The 18,870-nt window shown below is 41.8% G+C and overlaps 1 protein-coding gene across 7 annotated transcripts in view; it reads right to left on the reverse strand.

Annotated features, from left to right (window-relative positions):
* The window catches only part of celf2 (cugbp, Elav-like family member 2), a 229,123-nt gene that overhangs the window by 43,481 nt on the left and 166,772 nt on the right, over window positions 1–18,870 (reverse strand). For 6 of the 7 annotated variants that reach the window (XM_028570256.1, XM_028570258.1, XM_028570254.1 and 3 more), the window contains 3 exons: window positions 17,229–17,277; window positions 10,041–10,208; window positions 2,706–2,785 (listed from right to left, as the gene is read on the reverse strand). In XM_028570256.1, the coding sequence (XP_028426057.1) occupies window positions 2,706–2,785; window positions 10,041–10,208; window positions 17,229–17,277 (297 nt within the window). The remainder of the gene's footprint in view (window positions 1–2,705; window positions 2,786–10,040; window positions 10,209–17,228; window positions 17,278–18,870) is intronic. The other variant, XM_028570259.1, reaches the window with a different exon arrangement.

An 18,870-nucleotide genomic window follows, 5' to 3' on the forward strand; every position in this document is an offset into this window, starting at 1 on the left:
GCTCGTCTTACACCATGTAATTCTCTCCCAATCACAGCCCCTGTCACCCTGCCCTGTCGCCGGCCTGACAATGTTGACAAAGGCGCCCCCACCAAAACCCAGGGGGAGACACAGAGGAGCCGCGGCTGGTTCCCCATTACGGTGCCGCCGGGGGTCGCTCGGCAGCTGATGAGGTCTGTAACACCACCTGCCCACTGTGGCTGTTGGGCCAGAGGTGCGGCTTTCTTTTTGGTCACCGATTTGAGCCTTCGCCAAAAAAGTTTGTTCTAGTTGGAAAATCTGTGACCAAAAGCGTAACTGATTTCATCACGAGTTAGCAGAGGGGAAGAAGCAGAGTCTGTATCATTGCTGGCTTCTTTTTCAATTCACGAGACGATGAACCCTTCCTGTATGGCTTTTTTTAAAGAAATTAAGAGAAAAGACCTGACCTGATATTTTGGTTTTGTGTTGCCTTACTGAGCTTGTCACACTGATGCAATGCATCGGCTACACGTTGCTACTTGCGACACATGACACGCAGGGATACAGATGTTTGGCAACAGTCTTTAGCCATTTTGTGGATACTTTAAATTCAATGTGTTCTTATGGGAAGGTGTATGAAAGGCGCGCCACTTTTAAAGACATTTCGGGTGTCATTTAACGCCCCCGTTCTCGTTCCCAACTGTGAACCACGAAAATGTGGTTAACGCAGTGAACTGAAACAAAATCATCATCAGATCATGGTTTGCGTTAAAATAAGTATAAGTAAATAATAAGTATGTTTCTTACGTATGTGAGTTAACGTGGACTTTCTTGCACCTTAATACAACGTCATAATATAAGCCAGTAGAGACTAAATACCGTAAAACAAGACGTGCAAAGCAAAGAATGTGTTGCGATAACACGCAAAATTAGCACCAAAAAAAAAAAGATACCAGATTGAAATCGTATGTAATGCATGTTATTTACTAAATATTGTAATTCTACTACTGCTACTTCTGTCTACTTTTTGTGTTTGTCCTTCATGAAAGAGAATGCTTTCTCAAATTTTTGTCTGTGTGCATTTGTTTCTCCTTATCTGAATCAAGGGCATAAGACGGGGAATGTTGTTTGTTGTTGAGATTTTAAACCTCTTTGAGATAAATTTGTGACTTTTGGGCTGTTTGAACAAAAACTGACTTGAATTAAGTACATCTACCAATAAACGTTCCCCATCAATTTCATCATTATTTCAACATATTACAGGACTGCTGCCTATTGTAAACAGTTAAAGAACTGGCCGAGCACTGTTAAGTTGTTAATATAGTGTTCAGTTCCTACTTGATAATATGCTGGAGGAAAAGCGTGTTATCTTAATATCCATGTTGTTCAGCATGTTGGCTTGAATGAGAGGGCAACCGAAGGGCTGACAATTATTGGTATTGTGATTATTATGGCTCTGGGAGTTCGTTTTTTGCTCTTTTCCGCATTTATATAGAGACTAATCTGACGTGAGTCTCCCTAAACAACTTGAAATTGGCTACTTGCAGTATTTTGTGAGTATTTGCATTGATTGTATTATCTTTGTGTATAAAATAAGCGGTTGAAACTGCTCTTAAAGCGTAACTCTCGCCAAAATGCAACCTAGGGTGTTTTTGTGAGTCAAACTTTCGTTTAAAAGCATAATTAGAACGGAAGCCCCGCTTTTAAGATTAAGCTTTGTGAGATCATCCTGATCTCAACGAGCCCCGGTTTTTCACTCGCAGATCAGTCTGGCATCTTGAGAGCCGTTCGCCAAACAACCGACCAATCAGCGTTGGTTTTGAGGCGGGTTTAGGCGTGACGCAACGAGAAGTGACTGTTATTCTAAACAACACGGCAGCTTCCACGGATGAGATGAGCGTAGCTATCGCACAAGTTTTATCCGAATTAGAAAGTATTCCTTCATTGAAAGACGAGCAAAAAACGGCACTTGAGGCTTAAGGAAAAGATGTTTTTTGCTCTTCTCCCGACTAGTTTCGGCAAGAGTTTGATCTGATTGGTTGATTTGGCCCGTCTATCACCAACCTAGGTGATAGACTTTTCTCAAAGTATCACCAGGGGCTCTACACATGAACTCCAGCATTGAGAACATTGTTTGTGTACCCAGAGTTTACTAAAAAGAAAGGTTTTGAACGACTCACTTTAGCTGTTGGTTTTTCCGCTCGCCGCCATCTTGCCAGTCAAAAAGAGTCGATCTCCGAAAGCGAATGAACGGACTCCCCAGGAGGAAATGTCATTCTTATATGAGGCTCCTTTTTCAACTACAAGGTCAATATTGTTTTTCACCAACGACAAAACAACTAATTATGCGTGCGTTTATATGGAACTAAGCTTTAGGAGCTTTCCATTTTTACTCTCCTCCATGTTCCGCTGCATTCGGAGATCGACTCTTTAAAAACGAAAAGCAAGACACTTGTTTAATCTATCTCAAGCCTCAAGCCTGTTACATTAATATATGTGACAGCATTCAGACTCGAGCCATGCTTGAAGTGGGACAAAAGAACGTTACGAGACCCAAACCTGGAGAGAGGCGTGACTTTTACAGGGAGGTGACACAGAGAGGATCAAACGTGAGACCCCGGCAGAATAAATTGCCAGAACATTAACAGAGTGAAGTGCATGTCGGAAAAAGGAGTTAAAGAGACAGAGAAGAGAAGAGAAAAGAAAATAGAGAGAGTTGAAGGAAAAGGGCAAGAGTACAGTACCTCCATAGTCTGAGACTGGTGCATGGCTTTGATTGCATTCTGTGCCATAGCTCTGGTGGAAAACGTGACAAACGCACATCCTGTAGGGGAGGGGAGGAAAGGGAGGAGGGATGGAGGGACAGTGGAAGGGTGGGAGGAGGGGGGCAGAAGGGCAGGAGGAGGAGGAGGAGGAGGAGGAGGAGGAGGGGGAAGACAAGAAAGAACAAAAACAAGACAAAAGGGTTGGACACGTCGTTGTTATAAAAAAAAACAAAAAAAAACAGAGATTGATACAGAGAACAGCTCACGGGCCGACAACAGGGTTGTCAGTCGCCGTGGAAACAACAGCCGAAAAACAAGCACAGTGTAATGACAATCACCCCTCCACCCCCACCCGACCCCGTCCCACCGCCTCGCCCCATCCACAGCCACCACAGGACATCTGAGACAACCACAATCACCGTCGGGAGGGGTTTGGACTGGCTGTTTCCCCGCCTTTCTCTTCCTCCTCCTCCTCCTCCTCCTCCCTCGTCTCTTTCTGTCACTGTCTCTTATTCTCTCCTCTCGCTCCTACACACTGACTAAATTAGTCATACCTGAATTCAACCGCTCTCTTCTCCCAACAATTCGGCAATGTAAATCAGTCCAAATTTGCATTGGGAGCGATTTGAATTAATCTCGGGCCTGTATTGTGCGTCTGATTGGGTGTCCTCTTTCTCCTTTTTGTCAAACGGAAAAGAGATGTGGCGGTGGCGGCGGCGGGGCGAGCCGAGACAAAATATCTGCAGGGGGCTCGAGGAGATGGAGAGGAGGTGTGGTCGACCTCCTCCTTGACTGACACTGATTTTAGCCAATCAAGATCGGACGCAGCCAGAAGGGGTTTTGGGGGAGTTTGTTATTGGTTGTTGATGTAGGGTAGGGGAGGGAGAAGTGCTTCAACAACCCCTCGGACTAATAATATGTTAACAAACTCACCAAGCCATGTTAGCGTAGCCAGGCAACTGATAACAGACGCGCACGCACACACACACACACACACACACACACACACACACACACACACACACACACACGCTGTTCAAGTTCGGCTGGCTGACTCATGGTTTGGCAACAGAGGAAAAAACTAATAGCCTGGGTCATCAGATAGACTCTCGCTGGCCGTGTGGATGGGATGAAAGGGCAGAGAGAGAAAAGAGAGGAGAGGACGGATAATGCAACAGAGAGAGAGAGAGAAGACAGATGTGCGGAGGAAATAGATGCGATTATTGTTCTCTTCCACCTCTATCAAAAGCCGGCTGTTGCTGTGATAGAACGAGGCGGAGAGAGTGACGGATGGCCAGTTTTTCTCCTGCTTACATCCGCCACACAGATTTCATTCAGAGGCTTTTCCCTGAGAACAGAGAGGCATGTCCTTGTAGAGGCCATGTATCGCTAAAATAATAATAATAATCATGTCTTTTGATCGCTTTTGTTGCAAGTCTTTCTGATAACCTCACTGTGTACATCAAATTAGGTTTATTGTGCCAGACGCAAGACAGGTGTCACACCTGTTTTAGCCTCTTTATATCGGCTGCCTGTTGATTGATTTTAAGACAATGTTGATTATTTTTAAGGCTCTTCATGACCTGGCGCCAGATTATATTTAAAAATGTTTAATCCCTTATGAATCTTTGCGCATTCTGAGATCCTTGGGCAGTGATCTTAAGTCTTTTCCAGTGTCCAGACTGGAAACTAAGGGGTACGGAGCTTTTGCAAAGAGTCAAGAGGCTCTGGAATGTCTTGCCCGAGGAAATAAGGCTGTCTGAGTCAGGGTCTTTGTTTAAAGGGATACTTTGCAGATTCTGACCCAGTTCTGTGTCAACTTCGTGTGGGCACTGTGTTTAGATGAAGAGTGTTTGGCTTCCCTCTGTGGCGTCAGGGCACGGAGGAGCGGTGGTCTCTCGAGATTCGCCGAACGTCGCGGACCTCTGTCCGACCGACATTTTGCGTCGTCTGGTGCATCCCCAGCAGACCTCCAGCTGCCCTGCTCCGCGGGGAGATCCGTACACTGGCGCTACGGAGGGAAGCCAAACACCGTTCATCTCAACGCACTGCCCTCACTGCCATGACACAGAGCTGGATTTAAATCAGCAAAATATCTCTTGAAGTTATGTATGTAATGTAAGTTAAGTACGTTACCTATGTTTCCCATTGACATTCCCTTTCAGATCCGGAGGTTGCCGATTGAATGTAACCAAACCAAAGCGTAAGACTTGGAAACCAGACTTGAAGACCGGCAACTGTGGTTCCCATAATGTTTAATATGTCAGTTCTTCCAGAAAAATGCGGAGTTTATTTGTGATTGTTGCGGGCAAAAATCCTTGATTATGCGGCACGTTTTCTTAAAAAATGCGATGGAATATGTGGGATATTTATGCAATATTATGCGATGAAATTGTGGGAACTTGCAAAAATTGCGGGAACTTGCAAAAAGTGATTCCCCCAACACCCTTTTCGATGATGTTCACGTCGCGTAATTACGTCACTTCATAACGTTCCCATGGCAACAGGGGAAAAGGGAAAATGGCTGCTCTTGTGTGAAGTACACAAGTTTTCAACTTTCTGCTAAAATATATGTGACTTTTTTGCAACGAAAATGCGGGGATCATGAAATCATGCTAGCCCCGCATATTTTGCGCGGAAATCGGCAATTTATACGGTGAAAGTGCGGCTTATTTGAAAAAATGCGGCCCCCGCATAAATATGCGGACTTTGGCTGATTATGCATTGAATTATACAATTGCATAATCACGTTTTTCTGTCATTTAATAATGTTTAGATTCAATGTTGCAACGTCAATGTTTCATTTAACGATGAACACTTCCCTAACTTTAATGAAGTAGTTTTAGTTGCCTACTAACTCGTCTAGCCCTTAAAAAAAAGGTGTCAAGCCAGAAAAGCCCCCTTTTGTAACAATTATTTGTAATAGTTTTGGAAATCTCAAATAATATTGTCCAGCTGATAGAGGCACCAGATCAGAAAATTCTCATATGGTTGATTTTGAATGCATTTTTGGTGATTTATACTTAATGTAGAGATAAGGTGTGTTTACTTAAAAGGAAACTCCACAGAAGTGGCCCAGTTAAACATCAACTTAAACTAAAGAGGCAACCTGACATCTACAGTATTCAACCGTAGAATTATTTTTCCTCTCAGCAGCATGGACCTGCTTTTGATCTCACATTTGTCTTTTTTCCAATGTTTTAGGCCCTTTCTCACTGGAAAATATAGTTTATACGCCTTTCATATAAAAGTGCCTTGCTGACTTAACATTAGAGAGAAGTACAAAAGTAATAAAAAGAGACTGAAGGTTATCAGATTCTGCGGGACTGACCTAGTAAACATTGGGATGTGTCCTTTACAGTACCACTGCAGTGCTAGCTGGTGTTAGATAGGACATTCGAAAAGGGGGTCATTTTTTCAACTGATTCAGGGGACTGCCTATTTTAGACGGGCCACAATCTGTCATTTAACTGCTTAGTTTCAAGCAGGTTGCCCCATCTTCTGCAGGGAAACGCTGCCCCAGAACTGGATCAGTAATGGAGGAGGCTTCCATTTGGGTTAGCCCTCCAGACTGGCCCTGATAGGTCCTGACTCTATTTAAAAATTTGGTCAGCAACAACGTCACTGGTTGTGGAACTCCACTTGCATTGGCAGACAGAATACTTTTTCTCACAAATAAACATTTATATATTCAGCGCTGCCGTTTCTGCAGCTCAATCCTGTCAAAACTTCTAAATAAAGAATTCCTGAGCGCCTGATTCATTTATGTCAAAGCTGTTAATGAAAAAAAGCAAACCTTTAAAAGCCATGCTTGCTGGCTGGCTGGTTGGTTGGTGCGTGTCTTATTTTTCACGGCAGAGAGATGGGATGTGGCTTGAGCACTAAAAATACCTCACGGGCCGCATTCTGTCGTCAGCGGAGAACCAAACAGTCCTTTAATGAAAGTAGGGTAACTCCCAAGGCCCAGCCATCCACTGGTGGTGTGATCCATATTTTATTAATAGTGGGATGGTGGAGCTCTTTTCTGACTGATACAGCGCTTCAACAGCTCAGCGCGGCGCAGCTAGGTGGGACTGAGGGCCTCTGGGACTTGTAGAAATCCTTAAAGACATATTTATTTCCCAAACCCGGTTAGGGTAGTCTATTTACTAGCCAGACCCAAGCTGGACTACCAGTATTTCCTCTTTGACTCGTGTCAGCCGGTAAGTGGTTTATATGAGTTCTACAGAAACAAGGATTTGGCCATTGCATCTGAAATATTCATGAGGACAAAAGAGAGGAGCTGAAAAGGGATGGAAGAGGAAAACGGGAAGGAGGAAGGAGGCCAATGTGGGATGTCTGGGGAAAAAAAAAAAGAGGACAAATTGACGCAAGAGAGGATTCTAGGACAGCGAGGGTGAATAGTTAGAGACGGGGGGTGGGGTGGGGTAGGGGGGGCGTTCTAAGACGCAAAGGAACATGGGAGTTTGAGTAGTTTATTTTGAGGCAGAGACAGGTTCTACATAGAGACAACCTTGAGGAGAAAGAGAGAGAAGACACATTGAGAAAACAAAGTCAACGATAAAACATCCGTAACGTCTGACAACCACAGAAAAAAAAATATATACGTGACCGACAGATCCACATGGAACCTTCGTGACGATGACAGTGACAGCTGGTGTGACAGGAGGAGGAGGAATAGGAGGTCAGAGAGTTTTCAAAAGCCCCTCCATCTCCTCAGCACATAGAAACCACAAAAGGGGAGAGGGGAGGGAGAGGTAAGGAGCATTGGGAATCAAGTAAAAAATGAGGGGTTGGTGGGGCGGAATGGTTGATGATGTAAGGGGGTCCCTGTGTTACTACGAGAGCTATGTATAGAGGTACAATAGCTGAGATTGGATTGATAGATGAGACAGCCGGTGTGCAGTTGGAAGCACTTGTGAGATCTGGTCATATGTCGACCTTATGATCCACTGAAAGGGTGGCCATTTTTAGAGTGGTTATTTTAAACCCCGTACCCTAGTTTGTTGGCGAACTCAGGAGTCGACGAATCTGATTGGTTTGACGGCTTGTTAACAGGCCTGTGTCTGGTTTTTGCACCAGGCCTGGGGCACTTTGTTCAGGGTACATTATGTCGCCTCAATGTGCACCAATTAGATGAAGCAAACACGGCATAAATTCAACAGGTAGACTCACACTCTTCTCCACATCAAGTGAAGCAACTTGAAATCATTTCCACATTTGGAGTCATCAAATTTACTCTTGTTGTGAGAGATTGTTTGCCTGTGACTTTGGAATCCCCCCCTCCCCCACCACCCCCCCTACCCCCGCCAAAGTCTCAGAGTGCTTACTTCTTTAGCAGTTGAGAAAAGGAAAGAGTTACTATTACATGGATTTCCTGTTTTTTTGTTGTTGTTGAAATCATCATGATTTGCTTAAAATTCAGCTTTTTTATGGCTGGAATTCAAACCACCATACTATTTGAGTATCGATTGATTTGTATTTGTACCGGCACTGTCTGGTCAGAATCACATCTTTCTTTATTCATTCTTTGATCAGACACTTTCTTATTCAAATGAGAATGTCGCCAACTTTAGACTTTATTTAAGCTATGTTCTTGTATGGCTGCATTCAACACTTGAGACTTTGGCGTATTTTATCATTTAAAAAATAAAAAAGGGTTCCTCAAAGTCAGGTATAAAAAAAGTATTGTTTGGTAACCGTACCAAAACCTAGGTATTGTATTGGCTCCAGTATAGAAGATTTTCAAATCAGCTGCAGCCCCAGTGCTTTCTTTGATGTAATAACTCTTTTTTAACTTTTTGTGATTTGTGCATCCATGTTTTTATACATCACCCGACTCCTTTGTCTTTTCTTTATAACCTTTTCTTTGAGTATGTTTACTTGCTTACTTTACTGACTTTGTATATGACCTGAAGAATGACAGGAAAAACACTGAATCGAACAATGAATCCTTCATCTTTGTTATCCAGACCAGGAAAGGAAAGGAAAATAACTGGTATAACTGGGATTTGAAATTGAAATTCAGCAATGTTAAATATAACCAACCCAAAGCATACTGTAAATGCAACGAGCTGCAACATGCCTCCTAATTTGGACTGTCGGTGGTAGAGTCAAAAAGCTCAGGACTGGCTTACGGTGAGGCTAAACTGGAAGAGCGGGGAAGGTGAAGGATATGAATGGGGGTTAGGAGGTCGGAGGAGGGTGTGATGTGATCTGGAGTTGAAGCTGAGAGAGCAAGAGGGGGAGGAAAAACAGAGACAGAGAGAGAGAGAGAGAGAGAGAGAGAGACAAATATATAGAGCAAAAAAAGGAGAAGCATGTATTTACAGTGGCCACAACAGCCTCAGGATGTCGCTGCGGTTCATTTGTGTTTTCTTCCTAACGTGACTCTCTCAAAACCTTAAAGGAAATCTGGAACACTTTCTAAGAAGCAGCCGGTTGAAAACAGGATCTGCTACGATGACTTTAATAGATACACAGTGAACCATAAAAGCTACATTTCACTGTCAGGGTCAACACGGGACTTCTGACTCACTGAGGAAACATGCCAACCTTAATATGTGATGCAGCACAAGGATATTTGGTTGGTTAAGTTTGTACATAACTCTTCAGATTTTGGTCCTGGCATGCTACAGGTACAGGGCGGCGCTAAGTGCCGGACAGAGCCACAGCGCCGCTGGAAAAATAGCCTCGGGAAGGAACTAGTGTCGGTGGAACATGTTTACGTTCAAAAGTTGTTTTAGTCGTGCAACAGAAAACTCAGATTGGACAGATAGTCTAGCTAGCTGTCTGGATTTACCCTGCAGAGATCTGAGGAGCTGTTAACCATAGTCCTCACAAATCCACCGGAGTTTAAAATTACAACACAAAGAAAGTGTAAGGTAACGGACATCCACCCGAAAAGAGCGTCATCCGGTGGAATTTTCGGTGGCACTGGAACTATCCCGGAAGTGTAAGGTCGTCAATATAGACTAGGTGGGTAGTGATGACGAAGGGGGATGTGTTCATGTTGCGAATTGTATATTTTGTATGCTGTTAAAAAAATAAAAATTGTTAACCACAAAGAATGTCCTAGGTTTTCGATACATAAATGCTAAAAATAATTTGCCCATCCTTTTATTATCAGTGTATACACGTAAAAGCCATTGGTTCGTAAACCCCACTTTGACCAGCCAACTCTTGCCACTGGGCGATTTAGTAAAGACTTCCTGCAGGACTTTGAGCTTTTGAGTCACATCACAAGTCAACACAATGAACAGCGACATCTGTTAGAGGCCGTTCTGGTAATAATATTCACATGAGGAGCATTACGTGTGGATGGAAGTGAGTCGGAGCGACACACACCTCTGCTCAGTCCGTCGGGCCCCCTGAGGATCCGGCACTCCTCGATCTGGCCAAACGCAGAGAACATGACCCGGATGTCGTTCTCGTTGCACTTCTTCGACACCATGCCGATGAACAACTTCCTGTCTTCCACCGCTGCAGGGCCAAAAAAGAAGAAGAAAGGGAAGAGAAACAGTGTGAATGGAGGGGCGGACTTCACACACAGCTTTAATACACAGAGCTGTTGCTGTATATTCTATTTAACCCTTGTGTTGTCTTACTGTCGACCATGCAAGGTTCTGTTTTGTTTTTCAACTTATTTTTAACTTTTTGACACTTCGCTTTTCCTGATGTTTTTGTCACTTTTCACAATGTTTTTGTCACCTTTTACGATATTTTTCTCGAAAAAAGTTTGTGTCGTTTTTTTACCACGTATTTGAAGCTTTTTTCCCCAACATTTTTGTCACCTTTTTTAACATTCTTGTATGAACTTATTTTCAATTGCTACAAAATTGAATAAAACACCCAAATTCAATGAAATTAGTGAACTGATCATTTATTTTAACCAGAGGTGGAAAGTAACAAATTACATTTACTCACATTACTGTATTGGAGTAGTTTTCTTTCTGAACTTTTACTTTTTAAAGTAGTTTTTAAAATCTGGAATTTTACTTTTACTCAGGTATGTTTTGTTTGAAGTATTGTAGTTTGCTACATTTTAAATAACATCTCTTACGGAGTAAAAAAAAACGAAATAAAAAAGCTCTCTGACATTTTTGCGCCTTACTTCAGCAAAGTCTCTCTCAGCGGCTTTGTGCCCTGTACTCTTAAAAGACTGCGATTTAATTAAATACATATAATAACTATAAATAAGTCATTAAATAAGTTTAAATATAACAAAGTATATCTCCCCCCGCTGTTAAAAAGTAACTAAGTAACAAGCATCCAAAGAGCACCATGTAATGGGACCTTTAAATGGTGAACCATTCCTTTAACTGTATTTTTTGTGCGTTGTATGAAGGAACCAGATGACAAACTTCTCATTGCATTGAAATGCACTTGTTTCTTAAACATACACCATAACGATAAGAAAGCCTGGTAAGAACAAAGAGAAAGAAAAAGAAAAGTTTAAACGGGAGAAAAAGAAAAAAAAAAAAAAAAAAGACAGAAAAAGATGAAAACAAAAAAAACTCCAGAAATGTGAAAAATGGAATGAGACAGAACAAAACACCAATCAAAAGGAAACAGTCAGAGAAAGAGAGGAATAAAGGAGAAAAAAAGACAGTGGGAGGGAGAAGAAGACAGACAGACAGAGAGTTCATGTATTTCATCATGCCATCTGCGAGGCTCTGATCAATGTCTCATTATCACTTCAACACCGACCGCTCGCTGAGGCTCTCCAGCTTCTTCTCTCTCACCCTCTTCCTCCCTCCGCCTATCCTCCCCCTCTTCCTCCCCACCCCCCCTCATGGGGGCCTCCTGTCTTCCTCCTTCGCTGACACAATCCCTCCTTCCCCCGGTGCAATCTCGAGGAATGTGAGCCGACTGCAGGTAACGGTGAGAAACTTGTGCCTTAGTGTATATGAGCGAGGTTAAGTGTGAATTAGGCTGAGAGCGAAATCCTCATCGCTCGCAGAAACAAAATGTGTGTGTGTGCGCGCGTGTGTATGTGTCTGTGTGTGTGTGTATGTGCGTGTGCGTCTGTGTGTGTGAGTGTTTACGTGTACCCACCACATTCAATGTAATGCTAATCCAATTCATTTTTAATGAGGAAACTGTCAGCTCTTACCGCGAGGCGAAAGAGATAAGCGGTCTGTTGCACTCTGGGAAATCAATAGTTCACTTGTTTATTTTGCTGTTTGAATTGTTTGTGTGTTTAAAAAACCAACCGTCGGGATACGCTGCCAAGATAAGTGATGTTTCGAAAAGCTTTAACTCCTTTGTACACAGTGTATGTGTGTGTGTGTGTGTGCGCACGCGTGCATCACTCCTGAGGAAGATTACCACAAGTCTAACAGCAATGTAATTAATTTACTCTGTGTCGATAGGAAAAGAAAGAGAGGAGATATCGTTACAATTGAATGTTTCTGTTTCTCGGACGCGGCGCAGAGGCAGGCAGGCGGGTGATAAGACTCTTAAAGCCGGCTCGGGGAGGATCTGGAGTCGGCTTTTGCGTGCCGGGATAAATTGGGAGCGGAATTGGCTTCATGCTGACTTTCAACACATTAGGAGACGTCAAAAAAAAAAAAAAGAATCCCAAAAGTTTAGTGAAAAGAAAAGAAAAAAACACTGCACAGGATTAAGCAATAATGTTATCTCCGTGTCATAATGAACATCTCTTCTTCCATCTCCTCCACTGACTAAACTAATAAAACCTCTGAGCAGCCATTCACCACAGAGTGCGTTTACATTCACACCAATACACAACAACATTCACTATTTTTCCAAATATGACAATTTGATACAGGTCATGTAAACAGCATATTCCGGTTGGATATTGCGAATAAGGCCCTTTTCCGAATATAGCATTTTCCAATTAAGACATCTGGGATATTCCGGTATTATTTGGGTTTTAGGAGCATTCTTTGGAAATGTATACAACACATTCTGTGTTTTTACTGCAGTTTACAGCCTCTTGCCTGTTTATGGCTTATGGTCAGCTCTGTGCGATGCTATGGTTGTTGTACACAAACCAACCAGTGAACAGTTGCGCACACATCGCTACACCAACCTTTTTAAGAAGCTGGTAGAAGGAATGACAGAGGGACGCTGTGTTTGCACGGTCCAACAAGTCCGCCACCGCTGGTAAACTTTGAAAAAATCTTATGTAAATACATATAAATGGGAATATTAGTGGAATATTCACTTTCATTAGACAATGAACAATGGCTGTAACCCTATTACTGTAAACCTCTATTATTGACTCTTGATTTGTGTCTATCCTACTGTCCCTTATAATGCCCATATTTAATGCTGTCTTTTTTTAAACGGTATCCTTGCACTGCTATAGTTTTTCTATTACTATGTCAACATTATTCTCTTATATTGTCCATATTTAATGCTGGTCTCTAGACTTTATCCTCGCACTATTGGACTTATTTGCACTACCACCATGACACACACTCTCATAGAGCACCTTACCATGCTTATACATCCCTTAGTACATTCATGTGGATTTCGCTTCTTTTATTGTCCATATTATTGATGTGGATTTGTTATTTTATCATCCTGTTTATGATGTATGTGTATGTTGTGTGTGATAGCTTTAAGCTACTGGGACCTTGAATTTCCCCTTGGGGATCAATAAAGTATCTATCTATCTATCTATCTAGACATGTAAACAGCTTAGTCGGAATATCATCTTTTTCGGAATAAGGCTGAAAAACGGAATATTGTGTGCACGTAAACGTAGTCACTATTACAGCGACTCTAACACTGGTTTTATTAAAGGTCATTACCATTAGTTGTATGACCTCCTCCATATTTCAACATTTTGGCTGCAATTAACAGCTTCTTTATTATGTTCCGCCATCGTTACCCCGACGGTTCTATCTAATAAAAGTCGCATTTCGCCATATTTCAGCGGAGCGGATGATGGCTTTTTATCAGGATTTCTCCCCTGCCTTCTGGATACTGTCGTTTTACTGTACTCCCCCACAGTGGACAGTGATAAAGCAGGTGGCTTATGACGCTACTCCATCATCTGTGTGTCAGCCGGAAGGGCTCCTCTGTGATGTAAAGTTATGGCAAAGCCGTTGTTTTTACTATTATTATTATTATTACGTACACACACAGGTGTCCGAAAAACAACTTTAAAAAAAGAAAATCCTTTTTTTTAAAACTACCTGCAACTGGATTTTAAAGGTCACTTCATCCAATCATGGTTTTATCCATTTTCATATTCCGCTCAATTAATTCCACTTTCAGGGTCAGTTCACCCAAATTGCAAAAACATTTTCTCACTTAGCCATGCAAATAATTTCAGTTTGCCAAAAAATTTCAGATATCTGCTGCAGACATTTCTTGAGTTCTGCCACCCGGAATAATCCACAGACATCACTGACAACAATAACTATTTTTCCACCTGAGGTAAAAAAATAAAATAAAAAAAAAATAAAAGTCAACTGTGAGGTCTCAGGATTCTAAGCAGGAAGTTGGCTTCGGAGAGACATGTTGTGCTTTTCAAATGTATTTCATTACTGTTTATTTTGGGCATCGCAAACTAAATTCAATCTATCTCAATTACATCTGAGTGGCTGCAGAAAGCTCAGCAGCAAACATCTTCAAATATCTTTCCAATGAATGAATAACCAAGTGGGCCCAAGAGGACAAGGCGACCCTGAACATTTAGTTTTGATATGGTTCAGTATCAACAGCATGCAATCTGCTGGAAGACAAAAAACTAAAAACTGTGGTCACCAAAGAATGACACGGCCCTCAATGTCAAGAGGCCTGTCATTTTATAAACCCACCATGCCTCAACAGCAGATACACCCGAAATTAGGAACATAAACCCTGCCGAGGCAAGAGGAAAATTACATTTTATTTTTCACAATTTGGGTGAATCAACCCTCATAAAATAGATACCAAATCTGATTTGGTATAAACACACCATGTCCGCAATGTTTGCTCGCTTCTCTCACTAAACTACAACTTTAATGACATTGTCTTTTAGTTTCCAAATGTACCTCGACTAAATATCACGGAACATAATGGACCCGACAGAGGGTTATTGCTGCGTCAAAATGCAGCCAATTAAAAACCGATTGGAATAATAGAGCAACAACATTCAGACCTTGTTCAAGTGTCTTTAAAGACACAATAAAACACAACTTCCTTCTGTGTTCCCGCATTAACTGCTTTTCTTGATATATGTTTAGAAGCACTTTCTGGGAATTTATGTCAAAGTTGCCCTCCTTTCACTTCCGTTAAAATATTACCTCAAGCTGACTCATTCCTGCACTCGAGGGTGGATATGTGAATTCTATCCAATCAAATATGAAACCTCCCATCTTATAAAACAACACTTCTTTATCCCGTGGGTCGTAGTACCGTGGGTAGCCGTAGATTCAAGGGTCGAAGGTTTAAAAACCTTGTTTATAGTTCCCGAAGAAGCTTCGTGATTTAACAATGCAGGGGAGAGAGGTGTGGGTGGATGGGTGGCGTACAGCTTCAGTACCCTGTGGTTCTCCAGAAACTCTGTGATTGAAAGGTCATACCCACTTCGAAGCAATCAGATGAAATCAAAATACCGCCTGAAATTATGCCCTGCTCACACATTTCGTTTTCCTTTCCAGAGGAGAAAGATGCTTGAGTAACGTTTGCTAAAAACAAGGAAACAATGAGACTATATTTGTGAGCCGTTTTAGAAGATTTACATCCTCATGGGAATCAATGGGATTGGAGCTGAGAGCCTCAGACAGGGTAAGAAAGTCATAAAGTATTTATAGTATAGTATATATATATCTTTTCATGAGATTTGTTGACAATAAAGACAATCACAGAATAATTGCCTTATTCTTTAGCAACCCTGTCTCCTAAAACTTACGTTCCCATACAACTAATTTGGATTCTCAATTATGTTTTTTGAGGGAAATGTATTTTGTCCCGAGTTAGTTTTAATCTAAAACAACTTTCTAATCAGATGCATTAGGGAGGAGGTTGGGGATGGATGTGTCAAACAAACACAGGACTTTAAAAGATAAAAGTCTGGTGAGTCTAGTCTGGAGTGCACTCTTCTTGCAAAAAATGTAAAAAGCCTTTATTTAAATGGTTATTTCATATCAAAATCTTAGTATATTAAAAATAGAACTGGGTAGCAACCCACGCATAGTGACACAAACCGCTTTCTTCAAGGGTTCTTTTTCAAACACAGGACTTTCGACAAGGAGACCGCTGTTCGTATCCCGCGTGAAACCAAAAGTCAACGGTGACTTCTTTTAACTCATGTACATAAGTTAACTAACGTTACGTACCTAATTTAAATCATTTACTCAATGTACTTAACATATATAACTTATGTACGTAACTTCAAGAGATATTTTGTTGATTTAAATCCAGCTCTGTGTCATCTTTGTGTGGGCAGTGTGTTTAGATGAACAGTGTTTAGCTTCCCTCTATAGCGCCAGTGCACGCGCCGGAGAGCAGCGGAGGTCTACCGAGATCCGCCGGATGGCGGGAAACTTTTCATGGAGGTCCGCAGAGATCCAGTAAACACGCTGTGACATCTAAACACAGTGCCCACACAAAGATGACACAGAGCTGGTTTCAAATCGGCAAAGTATCCCTTTAAGTTAAGAAACAAACGCACTCATTTTAACCCAAACCATGATCTTGTCCTAAACCTAACCAAGTAGTATTGTTTCAATTCACAACGTTAACCACGTTTAAAACTGCGACGGTTTCACAAGGAGCGCCAGTCGCTGGTACAAGGACGTGTTGAAACAAACGTAATCCGGGAGAAAATAAGTTTGCCTTGAAGCGTAATTGAGAATGCCGTTTACTTGTATGGGAACTTAATCTTTTAGGAGACAGGGTCATATTTAAAGACACCTTGATACTGCCTCTGGTATCTACTGTCCAACAGCTTCCTCGTTAGAATGAGAAGGAATGGAAGGGGGAGGCTCAGCACAGGGAATGAATTCAGAACTGGATCTGCAATATGTAGTTTGGAAATGGGGTGATCTGAGGACGGAGTGTGTGACAGTGCTTGTGTGAGATATATGCATAAGTGATTGTGCGTGCGTGTATGTTTGTGTGTGTGTGTGTGTGTGTGTAGTGTTTGTATGAGCGAGCAGCCACAGGGGAGAGAGGATGGTTCACCATGAGGCCAAAACGATTCAACTTTCACTGACCTTCTTCCGAAGCACCTTAATAATTCATAACACGTTATTTATATATATATATATATATATATATATATATATATATATATATATATATATATATATATATATATCAACCTTTCCTCCCTCTCTCTTTTCTCTGTTCCTCTCTATGTCTCTCGCTCATTCTCTTTCCCAGTCCCTCATGCCAGTCAAGCAGTGAGCAAACACGCAGGTGAGATAGCTATTACCAAGCAAATTCAGAAAGGCTATTGATGCATGTGTGTGTGATATTGATGCGTATGTAATTCTGTGTGTGTGTGTGTGTGTGTCTGTGTGTGTGGCCACTCACCATTAGATTTCTCACTGTCTGCAGGTTTCATCTGAATAGGGTGGTGCATCTGTAGAGAGAGAAGAGAAGGACAAAATATATTAAAACACTGCACACATACACGTGCATGAACACAATCAGAAATTGCCCGCACTTACGTGCAATATGTCTCATATTCAGATTCAATCCGGACGTGGTTTCAAAACTCATTCATTCATACTGTAGGTGTATGCATCTCAATGAGCCAGATGTAAAATATAGTTGCACCAGTTTGGGTTTTTCTGTGCTTGACACAAATCTGGCTCAGCACTGCATGCTGTTTTTACAATTTGTTAAAAACAACAGAACAGGACAAGGAACAAAAGGGAGAAGAACAAGAGCAAGACCAAAAGTCTAAGAGCAAGAGCATGGAGAGAAAGATTAAAAACGAGAAGAGCAAAAATGAGAACAAAAGGGAGAAGAACAAGAGCAAAACCAAAAGTCTAAGAGCAAGAGCGTGGAGAGAAAGATTAAAAACGAGAAGACCAAAAATGAGAACAAAAGGGAGAAGAAAAAGAAAAATTTGCGGTCCAAGACCAAGAAGGGGAAGCAATAGAATAACAACAAACACAACTAAAAGAAGAAAACAAGAAGAACAAGTAGTAGCAGTAATTTCTGAAACCAGCTTAGCATATGAGCTAAGGAAAAACTCGCCAGCCACTAATTCAAACGCATGATGATGATGACTCGTATGAATATATTACAAAAGAGATACAAAGTTATGCTGGCCGTCAGGCCACTCACACACTGCCTTCGCTTACTGTACACACACACACACACACACACACACACACACACACACACACACACACACACACACACACACACACACAGACAGACAGACAGACAGACAGACAGACAGACAGACAGACAGACAGACAGACAGACAGACAGACAGACAGACACACACACACACACACACACACACACACACACACACACACACACACACACACACACACACACACACACACACACACACACACACACACACATTCAGTGGTGGCAAAGGTAAGTGTTGAGATGAACGGCACATACAGTACAGCGGCACCTTATGCCGCCTGAATGGCTGCAAATGTAAAAAATTGCCAGAGTTACACCGTAATCTGTTCCGGGTTCCCCCTAAACTGTAAACTAAGTGACAAGTAAGTGACAATAAAAGATTCAGCGACTGAAACATCTCCTCATAATGTCTATCTGGTCTTATATGTTGCTCTCCATTTCTCTTTTTTTTTTTTTTTAAAAACAGCCTGCCAGAAGCCATTAGACAGGCTGAGTCTGTGGATGTTTTTAAGAAGTGCCTTAAGACGCACTTTGATGTATACACGTGTGCGTTTTATGCTCGTGTACGTATGCTTTCGTCTTTGTGAAGAACTTTGGTGCAAACTTGTTAGCATTTAAAGTGCTATATGAGTTAAATAAACGTGAACTTAAATCAGAGGAGTGAATATGTGATCCAGACCAATTAAAGATGGTCTGGCCGATCTGGAGGCATACTGATTGCAACATGTTGGGCGTGCATTCATTTGCATTTTTCCTCACTCAAAGATAAGATACCGAGATACAGATAGCATGCTTATAGCAAGTGTAAATGGGGTCTAAATGCCTGCAATTACACTTGTTT

The sequence above is a fragment of the Perca flavescens genome, chromosome 23, assembly GCF_004354835.1.
Source record: "Perca flavescens isolate YP-PL-M2 chromosome 23, PFLA_1.0, whole genome shotgun sequence".
NCBI classification, from domain to species: Eukaryota; Metazoa; Chordata; class Actinopteri; order Perciformes; family Percidae; genus Perca; species Perca flavescens.